Source organism: Salmo salar, chromosome 16 (genome assembly GCF_965601325.2).
Source record: "Salmo salar chromosome 16, fSalSal1, whole genome shotgun sequence".
Taxonomy (NCBI): domain Eukaryota; kingdom Metazoa; phylum Chordata; class Actinopteri; order Salmoniformes; family Salmonidae; genus Salmo; species Salmo salar.
Window position 1 is genome coordinate 4,156,886 of NC_138306.1, and position 17,433 is coordinate 4,174,318.

Consider the following 17,433-nt stretch of genomic DNA (forward strand, 5'->3'; position numbering starts at 1 on the left):
TAAATACATTGAACTGGACAAATCTGAGGGGGCACGTGCCCCCTATGGGCAATGATTACAGTTAAAGTTTTTGTGTAATTCAATTACATGTAACTGATTACATGTGATTACATGTAATCAGTTACACCCCAACCCTGATCAAGTTATAGTGTTAGATGTTTACAGCAGCAACAGCCCTGTTAGAACACTGGAGCAATGATGCATTAAAGACAACAGGGACCACACAAGATGTGTAGCCTACATGATGTGTATGAGCCATTCTGGGATATCTTGTTTGGTGCCATTTTTCTGTTTATGTGATGTGACCGGGTTTCAGTGTGATGAAATAGAAACCAAGATGGACCCAAAATGATATCCTCACACTATATAAAAAGGCTACCGTTCAAGAGTAGAGTAGGGCTACTGGAGGGATTCCTCTGATGATGCACTTGGGCAATAGCACAGAATAGCCTATGCAGAAGACACATTAACCGAGCGTGGCGCGCACTATCGCATCCAAGAGCACAGCAATTACATTTGCTCTGCATGGACGTGACATTTAACACTGACAGGTCTGGTATGATTCATATGTAATCACGCAATGTCTACCGGGCACCCCTAAGCTATTTAAATACCGTGAACCTCCCCCATGTGCTCCATTGCTGCAGAAAAGCTGCATCCAGCCAGGGAAGAAGAGGCCAGCCGAAGACATTCCAACTCGCTTCTCAGTGTTGTTTCCACATCACTTTCACTAAACCTTCAAGGTGAGATATCAGATTTTGTGATCAAGCAATGGGATGGGTCATTCCTACTTTGCGTGCCTTTTGGACCTCATAACATTTGGGGAGGAAAGTACCTATTTCATTTTTGTGGGGTATTCTATCACTTTTAGTGGTCAAGCTCAAGCAGTCCTTAGCTGTGGTTTATTGGCCATATACCATATCCCGTGGGGCTTATTGCTTAATTATACCAGGCATTGTTGAATACTTGTTTCTGATTGGCTTGAAGGGCATTCTATTTCCCTATAATGCACGCTATATCAGCATGGTAGAATTCAATGGCTATCGTTCATTCTTGCATGTTCTATTCAGCTGCTTTTGAAAGCAAAAGTAAAATTGAAAACATTATTGGCATTGTTGAATTAGATTCTCATAATAGAAAGCTAAGACTGATGGTTTGGTTAGCTAAACTAGCGAATCTTTAAGGGATAATCAACGAGAGGCTATGCAACTCCGTGGAAGGTTAGTTCCACTTCGCTAGAGCGTCGTGGAGCACACCTTCCACATCGTTCATTATTCTCCAGAGAACGCATAGCCTCTCGTTGATTATCCCTTAAATAATTATAGGCAGATTGTTCACACATGGACCATGATATATTTCCACCATGTTAGGGACATACACGTATATCTGAAAGTGTTAACACATGTATATATCTAGATTTAGATTGTCCTTTATTCTATCACATTCATTTGTTTTCTTCAAATAATTATGAAACAAAGATTAATGAGTAAAATGTGTGTTATTTTCAGAACCAGCGCTTTTTTTGCACCCTATTTTTCCAAATAAGATTCAATATCAATAGAATGTTTAGTTGACCCCTTCTATCTCTGCAGGTTACCACAAAAATATACATAACATTTGATGGTATTGTTCAATTATTATTTTTAAATACTGACCTAACAGGATGGAATGAAGCACAACAGGGTATTAAGCAAAAAAACATGGTGGAACAACCAATAATGAATACAAGATCCTAACAGGGTGGAAATTTGGAGCCTAAAATAGCTGAATGCTGTTGTAGCAGTGTCATCAATTCAATGTCATATTCTAAACAGGCCCTTTACCATCGTTCTCCCCGAACCAGGAAGTATAAATAGCGTCCATGTCATGACACCATTGCCACTCCATAATAGTTTGTGGTCAGTTAGGCAGGGCAACCAGAGGCAGGAGCAGAAGGGTGCGGGAGAGAGATAGGCATTGCTATGGAGACCCAGTGTTGCTGGTCAAATAGGAGATAAAGATTTTATGCTGGGCTGCAGAGTGGGATGATATAACTAGCTGTTAGCAAACAATACATTTTTATATGATTTGAATATGATAAAAGGAATGTAATTTAGTTAAAATGCCATGTTACTAAAAAATGTGGGGAATGGGGATGGTAACTCCATATAGACAAGATAATAAAGCTCATACTTTCATTTAAAAACTGTAATTTAATATTCACTTCATAGCGGCCTCTGAGCTGACAGAAACACTGGACAAATAATAAATAATAATCATAACTGATTGGATTTATATAGCACCTTTCTACCAACTAAGGTGCTGAAAGTGCTTTACAAAATAAGGGGGAAACACCTCATCCACTAACAATGTGTGGATGCCAGAATCCTTACCACACATCAGCTAGCATGGTGGAGAGGTGAATGATATATACCAATTAATTAATTGTTTTGAGAGTTGACTCTTTGGCCTTCTATTCATTCTTGCTCTCTGCGATGATGTACTAGGGAAAACAAATGGAATCAGGATACAGTAGGTCTCTGACCCTGTCTCTCTCTCTCTCTCTCTCTCTCTCTCTCTCTCTCTCTCTCTCTCTCTCCCCTTTTGTCTTTGTCTCTCTGTCTTTCTATGGGTTTCTCTGGGTCTCTGGGTCTGTCTGTCTTTCAGATGACTACCAAGGAGAAGCTGATCACCCATGTGTTGGCTGGTGAGCCTGTTGGCTCCCGGAGCAAGGTGACAGTTGTTGGCGTCGGCATGGTTGGCATGGCCTCCGCAGTCAGCGTCCTGCTCAAGGTGAGACTGATAGAGGGGGTGGGGGGACCCCCTTACAAAAAAAGATTGCAGTTTTTAAACTGCAGTAAAAGTGCAGTAACTGTTGTCGACTGTGGTATTTTGGATGCAGTAATTGCAGAATAAGAGATTAGGGGAGTGGTGGAATGAAAGGGTGTAAGACTTTTAACCAGAGTGACAGGGGTATTAGGTGTTACAGTGTGAATTGTGGCGGCGGCGGCAGGGGGGGTATTAGGTAGTGGGAATGAGGGAGATCGAGGACAGAGGTAAGGGGTGTTTAGGTAAAGTGCATGAAAATGAATGAACATAAGAAGTTAGACAGACATGACTAGGACACAATGTCCAGGGTCGTGTTCATTTGGCACCAAACGGAAGAATACGTACCTAAACAGAGAGGGACTGCATGTACGTGTCCAATATGACATTGTTTTCTGTTGAAAAATGTAAATACAAAAAACAAATCTGTTGCATGCCCTAATGAACATGACCCAGGCCATTACCTCCATTGTTCTAACAGGTAAGAGAGAAGATTAGAGAAAATAACACAGGAAACTGTTCAAGGGCTCCAAGATCTCTGGTCTAAAAGCTAACCCCTCTGTATTCAGTCTGGCTTTGTCTTATACACCCCCAGCCAGAGAAAACAGGGTAAATGACGTGAAGCTGATAAGTGAAGTACATTCTGTAAATGTTTGATGGATTCCAGTTCTCTCTACCTCAGGGAGTGTCAGAAACATTGAGAGCCGTTTTTATACTCTAGCCATGGATACACCTTGCATTAACATCCCACTGGGCACACACTGGTTGAATCAACATGAAAACTACATTGATTGGACTGTGCCCAGTGGGATGTAGTTGTCATCATCCGATCAAGATGACCCGATCACTATCTGATCGAGATTTGTTGCGTCTACACATGGTATTAAAATGTGTCTCTTATCTGCCCACTGCATCCATATTGTGACCAAAATCCCTGGTCCCTCCCTGTATGCAAATTAATGTAACCTGCCTTGGACCTCCCATTATGACACAAGCTGTATAAATCGACAAAAAAACAGCACACTCATTTTTGTCAATAATTTTACACTCTCATCATTAGAAATGTGTAAAAGTGGGAATAGATAAAAAGTGCAAAGAATAATGCATGTAAAGCAAATACTATGACTTTATTAAGGAAAAAAGTGTCAAACTAAAAGTAGCCATGCATACAGAAAGCAATGTGCCTTTACGCATCAGTTTGGACATATCCTACAGTTTAGGGGAGAGTGTGGTAAATAGAGACATTTTTTTTACATTCAGCATCACTCCGTCAAGGGAAATATAGTATTATTTCAAACAAATATATATACATATATTTCAGGATGTTGTGTATCCCTAGAAATAAATCAGAATTCATGTAAACAGTACAGTTTTGAAAACATAATGGTCTTTTGGGACAACCTACTCCGGGTATGGGGTAAATAGGTTAAGTTAAGCTGCCTACACGTTTCTGTGCTGAATTAAACATTACCACTACCTTTTTAAAACCATGTCTACCTTTATTTCCTAAACACAATTTAAAACAATCACAATTGTTTTTTGTATTTTAATCATTTTAAGCATATTTTAAAACAAGCTTAACACCTTCCAAATACTTTGTACTTTTTTTAAAGCTTAACATAGGCCATTATTGCAGTATTACTTTAGTGCCTTGTTGCAAACAGGATGCATGTTTTGGAATATTTTTATTTTGTACAGGCTTCCTTTTTTTCACATATTCAATGGCTCCTTTTTTTTTTTTACCTATCTACCAAAAGGTGCCCGAAAACCTCCATGGTCTTTGTGGTTGAATCTGTGTTTGAAATGAACTGCTCGACTGAGGAACCTTACAGATAATTGTATGTGTGGGGTACAGAGATGAGGTAGTAATTCAAAAATCATGTTAAACACTATTATTGCACACAGAGTGAGTCTTATTATGTGACTTGTTAAGCACATTTTTCTCCTGAACTTATAACGAAGGGATTGAATACTTATTGACTCAAGACATTTGATTTTGTTATTAATTTGTCAAAACAATTTGACATTATGGGGTATTGTGGTTAGGTCAGTAGGCAAAAATCTTAATTTAATCCATTTCAAATTCAGGCTGTAACACAACAAAATTTGAAAAAAGTAAAGAGGTACTATCTAAGAGATACTATCTAAAGGCATTGTACCGCTTTATTATTTTCATATCTGATATAGCAACGGAATTAGACTATTCACATTACCAAAAAAGTTGATAAGCGTGGAGCAGCTATCCGTCAATATTGCCACAGCACTGTCCAGAATGAACAACGGACGGGTGTTGGGATGGTCACCCAATACCGCGTCCAGCTCTGACTAAAATGGATATCGGGCACTCCCGTTCCCACTCCTGCTATTGCAGTCCTTGGCCTTTCTGTACAACGTTTCAAATATTAGATTTTGCGCTGGCATTGGACATGGAATGGGGGAACCCTTTTTCCCATTGGAGACAATATCTTTTTATAAATAGGCCTCTTCATTTCTATGTGCGTTATCTAATTTCAATTGGACTGTGCATCCGACCACAGTGCCAGTAGGCACTTCCCACAGGGCAAAAACTGGTTGAATCAAAGTTGTTTCCACGTCATTTCGACCCCCAAAAAATCTATGTGATGGCGTTGAATCGACAGGGGATACTGATTGGATTTGCAAAAGTAATCAACATAAGGGCGTCTCATCTTTTTTGGTCACCATGTCATTGAACCTACAATAAATCCAATGACGTGGTGACATTTGTTGTTGATTTCATGTTTAATTCACATTAGTTGACAACTCAAGCAAATGTACACTGAACAAAAATATAAATGTAACATGCAACAATTTCAAAGATTTTACTGCGTGGCAGTTCATATAAGGAACTCAGTTACATTTAACATTGACATTTAAGTCATTTAGCAGACGCTCTTATCCAGAGCGACTTACAAGTTAATTGAAATAAATTCATTCGGCCCTAATCTATGGATTTCACATGACTGGGAATACAGATATGCATCTTAAAAAATGGTAGGGGAATGGATCAGAAAACGAGTATCTGGTGTGAACACTATTTGCCTCATGCAACGTGACACATCTCCTTCACATAGAGTTGATCAGACTGTTGATTGTGGCTTGTGGAATGCTGTCCCACTCCTCCTTAATCCCTGTACAAAGTTTCTGGATATTGGCGGGAACACGCTGTCGTGCACGTCGATCCAGTGCATCCCAAACATGCTCAATGGGTGACATGTCTGCCGAGTATGCAGGCCATGGGAGAACTGGTACATTTCCAGCTTCCAGGATTTGTGTACAGATCTTTGAGGCATGGGGCCATGCATTATCAAGCTTGAAAGATGAGGAGATGGCGGCGGATGAACTGCACGACAATGGGCCTCAGGATCTCGCCACGCTATCGCTGAGCATTCAAATTGCCATTAATAAAATGCAATTGTGTTTATTGTCCATAGCTTATATCTGGCCATACCATAACCCCACCGCCACCATGGTGCACTCTGTTCACAACTTTGACATCAGCAAACCGCTCGCTCACACATCTGCCATCGGCCCGGTTCAGTTGAAACCGGGATTAATCTGTGAAGAGCACACTTCTCCAGCGTGCCAGTGGCCATCGAAGGTGAGCATTTGCCCACTGAAGTCGAACTGCAGGCAGGTCAAGACCCTGGTGAGGACAATCTTCGGTTGTGCAAACCCACAGTTTCATCAGCTGTCCGGATGGCTGGTCTCAGACGATCCCACAGGTGAAGAAGCCAGATGTGGAGATGCTGGTCTGGCGTCGTTACACATGGTCTGCGGTTTCGAGGCTGGTTGGACGTACTGTCAGATTCTCTAAAATGACCCTGAAGGCAGCTTATGGTAGAGAAATTAACATTCACTTATCTGGCAACAGCTCTGGTGGACATTCCTGCGGTCACCATGCCAATTGCACGCTCCTTCAGAACTTGAGACATCTCTGGCATGTGACAAAACTGCACATTTTAGAGTAACCTTTTATTGTCCCCAGCACAAGGTGCACCACTGTAATGATCATGCTGTTTAATTAGCGTCTTTATATGCCACACCTGTCAGGTGGATGGATTATCTTGGCAAAGGAGAAATGCTCACTAACAGGAATGTAAAGAAATGTGTGAGAAATAAGCCTTTTGTGCGTATGAAACTTTCTGGGTTCTTTTATTTCACTCATGAAACATGGGACCAACACTTTATATTTATATTTTTGTAAATCAAAACTAGACATTGAACTGACGTCTGCGCCCAGTGGGTTGATTTTTAATGAAGACCAACGTCTTAATTCTGGAGAAATTGTAGAGATATATTTGTCCATATTTACTTTCCTCTGACACATTGGTGTGTTTGGCTTCCGGGTTCAGCGAGCATTGTGTCAAGAAGCAGTGCGGCTTGGCAGGGTCATGTTTTGGAGGACGCACGGCTCTCGACCTTCAACCTTCGTACGGGAGTTATAGCGATGGGACAAGATTGTAACTTCCTTTTGGATATCACGAAATTGGGGAGAAAAAGGGGGTAAACATTTTTTTTTTAAGTGAAAAAAGACCTATAAAGTTATAAACAAGGCTCCTGACTATTGCGTCCCAAATGACACCTATTCCCTATTGTACTACCTTTGACCAGAACCCTATGGGCCATTTTTTGTTTCCTGACTGGCATAGGTTGTGTCCCAAAACATCTCTTTCCATGACATACTGTAGATTGAGCAGATTAATCCAGGTGAAAGCTATGATCTCTTATTGGTGTCACTTGTTAAATCCACTTCAATCAGTATAGATGAAGGGGAAGAGACAGGTTAAAGAAGGATTTTTAAGGCACTCAGATGGTGAATGGGCATGATTAAAGATTTAAGTGCCTTTGAACGGGTTATAGTAGGTGCTAGGCGCACCGGTTTGAGTGTGTCAAGAACTGCAATGCTGCTGGGTTTTTCATGCTCAACAGTTTTTCCCATGTGTATCAAGAATGATCCACCACACAAAGGACATCCAGCCAACTTGACACAACTGTGGGAAGCATTGGATTCAACATGGGCCAACATCCCCGTGGAATGCTTTTGTCACCTTGTAGAGTCCATGCTCCGACGAATTAAGGCTGTTCTGTGGGAAAAAGAGTGTGCAACTTGATATTCGGAATGTGTTCCTAATATTTTGTACACTCAATGTATTGTCATACACCCTGTGGGCCCTGGTCAACAGTAGTACACTAAATAGGGAATAGAGTGCCATTAGGGATGCAAACTAAGCCAGTGAGGAAACAAAGGCTTACAGGAAATAGACCTCTGCTGAGAGCTGTGCATGTCAAGTCTGCCGAGGTGATCTGAGTGGAGTGAGCCGGAGGTAACTGGTGGGCTGCCAGTGTGTTTTTTCCAGGGCTTGTGTTATAACAAATCAGTAGAAGCTTGTTTTATCCAGTTGTTCAATAGGCCTATGTGGCATGAGACTGGTGTCAATGAGACAATGGACTGGAGGGAAGTGGTTTTAGGCCTCTAAGTGTGAGATGGGCCTGGTCAGTTGTCAAAATAAAACACAGTGAAAATGCATTTTAGACATAACTACTTTTTATATAGGTTATATTGTTAAACACTACAAAGTGTACTACTAAATAATGATCCTTCCACCATTAAATGTATTAGTAAAATGGAGCAGGGACAGTTTCCCTGGACACAAATAAACCATAGTCCGCGACTAAAAAGTACTTTCAACGGTGAAATAGCTTTTTATGCCAAAATGTTGCCCTAATTTGTGCCTGGGAAACTAGCCCCTTATGTACAGTATAGCCATATACTTTTCTATATGGAGTATATTCCTGAACCATAATATTCCTTGTTTGCATGTGTTGACCAGGACCTGTGCGATGAGCTGTGCCTGATTGACGTGATGGAAGATAAACTGAAGGGTGAGGTCATGGACCTGCAGCATGGCAGCCTCTTCTGCAAGACTCACAAGATTGTGGGCGACAAGGGTGAGTGAAGAGTCATACACTTATGCACACACACTGAAACACATATACGCACAAACGAGTTGTGCACACACACACACACACACAAACATAAACATGCACACACAAGTTGAGCAGACACACAAAGGCACACACACACAAAGGCACACACATACCACACACACATATTTGTTGCGGGGGTGCTTCGGAACACTAGGTTGCATTTGTGTGTGTTTAACGTGCATCTTATTTCTCACTCAAGACTACAGTACGACTGCCCACTCCAAGGTGGTGGTGGTCACAGCCGGTGCTCGTCAGCAAGAGGGTGAGAGCCGTCTGAACCTGGTGCAGCGTAACGTCAACATCTTCAAATTCATAATTCCCCAGATCGTCAAGTACAGCCCCAACGCCATCCTGCTGGTCGTCTCCAATCCTGGTACGAGAGGAGAGAGGGATAAGAGAGAATGAGAGAGAGAGAGAGAGAGAGAGAGAGAGAGAGAGAGAGAGAGAGATGGATGGATGGATGAGAGCGAGAAAGAGAGAGAGCAATAGAACAGGAAGGTAGACAGATGGAGAGTACTATAGATAGAAAAGTGAAATTGAAGGTAATTCGGTTCAACATCGTCTAGTGACTTGATCATTACTCTAGCATTATAATAAGTCATTGATAGGTTTGAATAATTTTAGTCCTGGGCTGGAACAAAAGCCTGCTCATCCTGTAGCTTTCCATGATCAGGGTCAGGTTACATTACCATTAACAACTCCACGGTCCTATTGCTGACAACTCCTATAAAATGTGTCACCCCTTCACCCCTCCTCCCCTCTCTTTCGGTCCCCACTGTATGACCAATCTGCAAAGTCAATATAGGCTATACAGTGAAGATTTCTTCAAAGAAAAAATATAATTTAAGGTTAGGCATAATGTTAGTGGTATGGTTAAGGATAGGGTAAAGGTTAGGGTTTGTTTTGTTTTGTTAACTCAGATTGTGCTAATATTTGTCACCCCCCTTCTTCCCCCATCCCAGTTGACATCCTAACCTACGTGGCTTGGAAGCTGAGTGGTTTCCCCCGTCACCGCGTCATCGGTTCCGGCACCAACCTGGACTCTGGTCGTTTCCGCCACCTGATGGGCGAGAAGCTACACCTTCACCCATCCAGCTGTCACGGCTGGATCATTGGAGAACACGGAGACTCCAGCGGTATGTAGGCTATGGCTTCAAATACACTCCACACCGGAACCTGTCTGTCTGATTACAATATTGTGGAAGACCTTCACGTACATTGGTACTGTGTCTATGACAGACTGACTGGATGCCTGTCTCTTCTCTTTCTCCCAGTGCCCGTATGGAGCGGTGTGAATGTTGCCGGTGTTTCCCTGAAGGGCCTGAACCCAGACATGGGCACAGACGCAGACAAGGAGGACTGGAAGCACGTCCACAAGATGGTGGTCGACGGGTGAGTCTTATAAACACAATTCGCTATATGTTCAACTTTATCTTTATTTATCTAGGGTCATGTTAATCAGGGCTCACCCTTTTAAAAATGTTTGCAATGGGAAACGCGTTACTTAGTGGAGAAGTTCAGATAGTACTCCATTCATACAGTACTCACTCCTTTTCTTCCGTTTCATGCCTAATGAACACAATGGTTCAGGCAAGTCAGTAAAGAACAAACTCTTATTTACAATGACAGCCTACCCCGGCCAATTGTGCGCCGCCCTATGGGTCTCCCAATCACAGCCAGATGTGATTCAGCCTGGATTTCAACCAGGCATAACAGTGTCACCTCTTGCACTGAGATGCAGTGCATTAGACCGCTGCACCACTCGGGAGCCCTAATTGTTCAGTAAAATAGAGCTCAAAGACTACTGTAGCACATGAATATACAGTCGTGGCCAAAAGTTTTGAGAATGACACAAATATAAATTTTCACAAAGTTTGCTGCTTCAGTATCTTTAGATATTTTTGTTAGATGTTACTATGGAATACTGAAGTATAATTACAAGCATTTCATAAGTGTTAAAGGCTTTTTTTGACAATTACATGAAGTTGACGCAAAGAGTAAATATTTGCAGTGTTGACCCTTCTTTTTCAAGACCTCTGCAATCCGCCCTGGCATGCTGTCAATTAACTTCTGGGCCACATCCTGACTAATGGCAGCCCATTCTTGCATAATCAATGCTTGGAGTTTGTCAGAATGTGTGAGTTTTTGTTTGTACACCCGCCTCTTGAGGATTGACCACAAGTTCTCAATGGGATTAAGGTCTGGGGATTTTCCTGGCCATGGACCCAAAATATCAATGTTTTGTTCCCCGAGCCACTTAGTTATCACTTTTGCCTCATGGAAGGGTGCTCCATCATGCTGGAAAAGGCATTGTTCGTCACCAAACTTTTCCTGGATGGTTGGGAGAAGTTGATCTTGGAGGATGTGTTGGTACCATTCTTTATCCATGGCTGTGTTCTTAGGCAAAATTGTGAGTGAGCCCACTCCCTTGGCTGAGAAGCAACCCCACACATGAATGGTCTCAGGATGCTTTACTGTTGGCATGACACAGGACTGATGGTAGCGCTCACCTTTTCTTCTCTGGACAAGCTTTTTTCCGGATGCCCCAAACAATCGGAAAGGGGATTCATCAGAGAAAATGACTCTACCCCAGTCCTCAGCAGTCCAATCGCTGTACCTTTTGCAGAATATAAGTCTGTCCCTGATGTTTTTCCTGGAGAGAAGTGGCTTCTTTGCTGCCCTTCTTGACACCAGGCCATCTTCCAAAAGTCTTCACCTCACTGTGCATGCAGATGCACCCACACCTGCCTGCTGCCATTCCTGAGTAAGCTCTGTACTGGTGGTGCCCCGATCCCGCAGCTGAATCAATTTTAGGAGACGTTCTTGGCGCTTGCTGGACTTTCTTGGGCGCGCTGAAGCCTTCTTCACAACAATTGAACCACTCTCCTTGAAGTTCTTGATGATCCTATAAATGGTTGATTTAGGTGCAATCTTACTGGCAGCAATATCATTGCCTGTGAAGCCCTTTTTGTGTAAAGCAATGATGACGGCACGTGTTTCCTTGCAGGTAACCATGGTTGACAGAGGAAGAACAATGATTCCAAGCACCACCCTCCTTTTGAAGCTTCCAGTCTGTAATTCGAACTCAATCAGCATGACAGAGTGATCTCCAGCCTTGTCCTCGTCAACACTCATGCCTCTGTTAACGAGAGAATCACTGACATGATGTCAGCTGGTCCTTTTTTGGCAGGGCTGAAATGCAGTGTAAATGTTTTTTGGTGATTAATTTCATTTGCATGGCAAAGAGGGACTTTGCAATTAATTGCAATTCATCTGATCACTTTCATGACATTCTGGAGTATATGCAAATTGCCATCATACAAAAGAGGCGGCAGACTTTGTGAAAATTCATATTTGTGTCATTCTCAAAACTTTTGGCCATGACTGTACTATTTATAAAATTAGAAACCTGATGTAGTGAACTTGTAGTCTGTCATACTTGGAAATACTCTGCTTTTAGGGCCAGTTTCATGGACACAGCCTCGTCCGGGACTAAAAAGCATACTCAATGTTGAATCTCCGTTGGAATAGATTTTTAGTCCAGGATTCGGCTTAATCTGGAAAGTGGTCCATAGAGTTGAACTCCAAATGAATCAGTCTATACTGTATAAATCATTAACACAATGGTTGAGTTAGAGTTAAATTACTACAGGCCTAAAAAAATCGAATGGAGTAATGAGGAAAGAATTTGGAAAACATGCTGGACTAACACAGTAAGCACTGACGCGTAGTCAGTGCTTACTGTGTTAGTCCAGCATGTTTTCCAAATTCTTTCCTCATTACTCCATTAGATTTTTTTAGGCCTGTAGTAATGACTAAAGCCTTTTACTTGTTGTTATGGAATGCTGTAGACTGTAATGGCATTACCGTTAATTACACATTTTTACAAGTAATTCACAACCCACTTAATAACTACATTAATGGCATTTGTCCCTGCTGTTTTCAAAATAGACTAAATATACAAAACTTCCAGAACGCTACACTGCTATGATCCTTATTGATGTCACTTCAATCATGTCTATGTGTATGTGTGCCATTCAAAGGGTGAATGGGTGAGAAAAAAAAACGTCAGGCACACTGGTTTGTGTCAAGAACTGCAACACTGCTGGGTTTTACACGCTCAACAGTATCCCGTCTGTATTGTTAGGTTCCAATTACCAGAGTAAGAACTCAACGGACACTATGAAAGCTTAAACCAAGTTTATTCATTCCCAGAGGGTCGAACAGCTGAACCGACAAAAACATATTCACACAAGCACTGATATATATTTTTTTTATTACCCCCTTTTTCATGGTATCCAATTGGTAGTAGTTACTGTCTTGTCTCATCGCTGCAACTCCCGTACAGACTCGGGAGAGGCGAAGTTCGAGAGTCATGCGTCCTCCAAAACACAACCCAACCAAGCCACACTGCTTCTTGACACAACACACATCTAACCCGGAAGCCAGCCGCACCAATGTGTCGGAGGAAACACCATACACCTAGCGACCTGGTCAGCGTGCACTGCGCCCAGACCGCCACAGGAGTCGCTAGTGCCTGATGAGACAAGGATATCCCTGCCGGCCAAACCCTCCCTAACCCGGACGACGCAATTGTGTCGCAGCCCCATGGGCCTCCTGGTCACAGCCGGCTGCGAAAGAGCCTGGACTCGAACCCAGAATCTCTGGTGGCACAGCTAGCGCTGCGATGCAGTGCCTTAGACCACTGCGCCACCCGGGAGGCCTAAGCACTGATATTTAACCCTCTCCTCCTACACATCTGAACAGCCAATGCATCTCTGTTGCTAGACATAACCTTAGTGATATCTGTTCTTCCTCTCTTCATCTGACCTGACCTCTGCCCCAAAGTCCTCACTCCTCCCCAACTCACGGCTGTCATGGTGACTGGTACCAGACTGTGTCTCTTCTCCTCCCAGAGGCTCCCTCCAATAGGATCCCTGATGGCTAACAATAACATATCCTGACATAATGTAAACGTTATACATTAACCTCTCTCCCTCAGTGACATGAATAAGTATATTTAATATTCTCAGAACCCAACAGTATCAAGAATGGTCCACCACCCAACGGACATCCAGCCAACTTGACACAACTGTGGGTGGGAAGCATTGGTGTCAACATGGGCCAGCATCCTTGTGTTTAATGCTTTCGACACCTTGTAGAGTCCATGCCCCGACCAAAAGAATGGGGGTGCAACTCAATATTAGGAAAGTGTTCCTAATGTTTGCTATACTAGTGTATATTTTCCACTAATGGTTTTTAGCATTTACAACAGGAAAAACTACCCATATTTCCAAAAAAATTTGATGGTTGTTTTAAATTTTTTATAAAAGTTATACCTATCTTATAGGTTAAAGAGGTGTGTACAAAAGTGTTATGTTAGAAGTGTAGGTTTAAGGTGTGTGTATAAAGGTGTTATGAAGGTTACACATATGCTATATATATATATATATATATATATATATATATATATATATATATATATATATATATATATATATATATATATATATATATATATAGGTTATATAGATGTGTTTAAAGGTATTTGTATATGTAATATACACTATATATACAAAAGTATGTGGACTCCCGTTCAAATTAGTGGATTCGACTATTTCAGCCACGTGTGAAATCGAGCACACAGCCATCCAATCTCCATAGACAAACAGAGCTCAGTGACTTTCAATGTGGAACCGTCATAGGATGCCACCTTTCCAACAAGTCAGTTCTTCAAATTTCTGCCCTGCTAGAGCTGCCACGATCAACTGTAAGTGCTGTTATTGTGAAGTGGAAACGTCTAGGAGCAACATGGCTCAGCCACAAAGTGGTAGGCCACACAAGCTCACAGAACGGGACCGCTGAGGGCTGAAGTTCGTAGTGCGTAAAACATGTTCTGTCCTCGGTTGCAACACTCACTACCGAGTTTCAAACTGCCTCTGGAAGCAAAGTCAAGAACTGTCTGACAAGAACTCCAACAGACAAAATTGGGTTTGGCGGATGCCAGGAGAATGCTACCTGCCTGAATGCATAGTGCCAACTGCAAAGTTTGTTGGAGGAGGAATAATGGTCTGGGGATGTTTTTCATGTTTCAGGCTAGGCCCCTTAGTTCCAGTGAAGGGAAATGTTAATGCTACAGCATACAGCGACATTCTAGACAATTCTGTGCTTCCAAATTTGTGGCAACAGTTTGGGAAGGCCGCCGTGCACAAAGTGAGGTCCAGACAGCAATGGTTTGTCGAGATCAGTGTTGAAGAACTTGACTAGCCTGCATAGAGCCCTGACCTCAACCCCATCAAACCCCTTTGGGATGAACTGGAACGCCTACTGTGACCCAGGCGTAATCACCGAACATCAGTGCTCGACATCACTAATGCTCTTGTGGCTGAATGGAAGCAAGTCCCCGCAGCAATGTTCCGACATCTAGTGGAAGCCTTCCTAGAAGAGTGGAGGCTTTTATAGCAGCAAAGGGAGGACCAACTCCATATTAATTGCTATGATTTTGCAATGAAATGTTCGATGAGCAGGTGTCCACATACTTCTGGTCATGTAGTGTATGTTTGTATCTTGAATGTTCCCCTCTAACTCCTCCCCTCGTTTCACTCTATGTCATATAGTGCCTATGAGGTCATCAAGCTGAAGGGTTACACCTCCTGGGCTATCGGCATGTCCGTCGCTGACCTGGTTGAGAGCATCCTGAAGAACCTCCACAAAGTCCACCCTGTGTCCACCCTGGTCAAGGTAAGAATACCATATGCTGGGAGTCCATCTGCCATAATGGGACAGATGCAATGTTGCGTCCTCCTCATTGTCTGTGGTTGTAGACTAGGAGTAAAGTATTTCTTTGAATTTTTTTTTATAGTCTCAAACCGACATGCAATCTATATATATGCCAAAGCATATACTGTAGCCAATGCTTGTTAAGACTGAAGATGTAAGGATTAAGTTGGCACACACATGCTAATATGCCCCCCCCCCCCCCCCCCCCACATACACACGCCTACCTCTCATGTACACACATGCCCCTCCGCCCACCCCACCCAAACCAACACTCCAGCTGTGTTGGCCCCTAACCAGTTTCTCTCTTTGCCTCCATCCATCCCCCTCCCTATCTCAGGGAATGCACGGTGTGAAGGAGGAGGTGTTTCTCAGCGTGCCCTGCGTGCTGGGAAACAGCGGTCTGACCGACGTCATCCACATGACTCTGAAGCCCGAGGAGGAGAAGCAGCTGAGCAACAGTGCCGAGACCCTATGGGGCGTACAGAAAGAGCTCACCTTGTAAAGAGTCCTGAGTGCCCTTCTGTAACATCCCCAACCCCCAATCCCACCTTCTGTATACCCGTCCTTGTTCTCCCCTATATTCTAACTATTGATGGTACAAATGAAGCCTTTTAGGCAGGATCAATTATGTACAGTAGCTTAGTTGAAAAGCCAATGGGAGCTCGTTTTGGCCTCCGATAAAAATTATTATTATGAGTGGGAGAAGTATCTGGTATGATGTCGAATTTGGAGGGGTCATTTTGCTGTTTCTAGATATTAATGTCTTGGCTTGTACTATGTCATCGATGTTTCTCATCTTCTTCACACTCTTTTGCTGTTAATGTTTTAGAAAGTGATTGAAATTGTGAGCAGGTTGATTTCCACCATTACACTCTTTGTTTAGTGTGTGCGAGAGTTGGCCAGAGCCATTCAGTTGCAAAACTAACCGTAAGTGCACGGATGCGAGTCTCTCTCAATGAAAGGTGAGTTTGTTTGGTATCGGTAGAAAGTAAGACTAGGACCAGGTCTGAAGAAAGGCAGTGGGTTATAACACACTGCCAATTGCACTGTACCTGCTGTTTTGTATGTCAAAAATAAAAAGCGTTATAAACGGAGAACTTATTGGAATTGTCTGGGCGCTCACATAAAAAAAAATCTGATGGCACTTTCCAATGTTATGTTTAGAGTTAAAACCTGAGCTGTAAGTAACTGTTGGTGACAATCCTGCTTGTCGCCAGTGTTCTGTGCACCCTAAATGTCTGCTCAGTTTTGTCACCATTAATGATGATTTCTTAAAATCGGTCTCTCCATGTGGCTTTGGACTGAAGCCTCAGTGGCCCAAACTCCGCTGTGATGGTACTGCGATAAAGGCCTATATAGTTATTATGCGCTGAACTGGAACTACGGCGCTGTACTGTGCTTGTCAAGGCAGCTGGATGTACATATGATCCGATTTTCTTCACCACCAACCAAATAAAACTACCAGGATGAAACAAGCCTCTCTTTTGTCACTCTCTGTGTGTCTGTGCACGTGTGAGCTATACCATGCCTGTATGGGAGTTTTGTGTTTACGTGTTAGAATTGCAGCTGATTCAACTGATTCTTCTAGGCAGAGTTGCAAAGAAAAGGCCATATCTCAGACTGGCCAATAAATATAAAAGATTAAGATGGGCAAAAGAACACAGACACTGGACAGAGGAACTCTGCCTAGAAGGCCAGCATCCCAGAGTCGCCTTTTCACTATTGATGTTGAGACTGGTGTTTTGCGGGTACTATTTGCCAGTTGAGGACTTGTGAAGTGTCTGTTTCTCAAACTAGACACTCTAATGTACTTGTCCTCTTGCTCACTTGTGCACCGGG

At 42.7% G+C, this 17,433-nt stretch overlaps 1 protein-coding gene across 1 annotated transcript; it reads left to right on the plus strand.

The window, feature by feature from the left end:
• The first annotated feature begins 395 nt into the window (after nucleotides 1–395).
• LOC106573043 (L-lactate dehydrogenase A chain) lies at nucleotides 396–16,469 on the plus strand. Its single transcript, XM_014147666.3, has 8 exons — nucleotides 396–743; nucleotides 2,647–2,772; nucleotides 8,658–8,775; nucleotides 9,014–9,187; nucleotides 9,777–9,950; nucleotides 10,089–10,206; nucleotides 15,432–15,555; nucleotides 15,932–16,469. Exons 2-8 carry the CDS (start codon nucleotides 2,647–2,649, stop codon nucleotides 16,094–16,096), a joined length of 999 nt encoding a protein of 332 aa, XP_014003141.1. The 5' UTR covers nucleotides 396–743; the 3' UTR covers nucleotides 16,097–16,469.
• The last annotated feature ends 964 nt before the right edge of the window (nucleotides 16,470–17,433 follow it).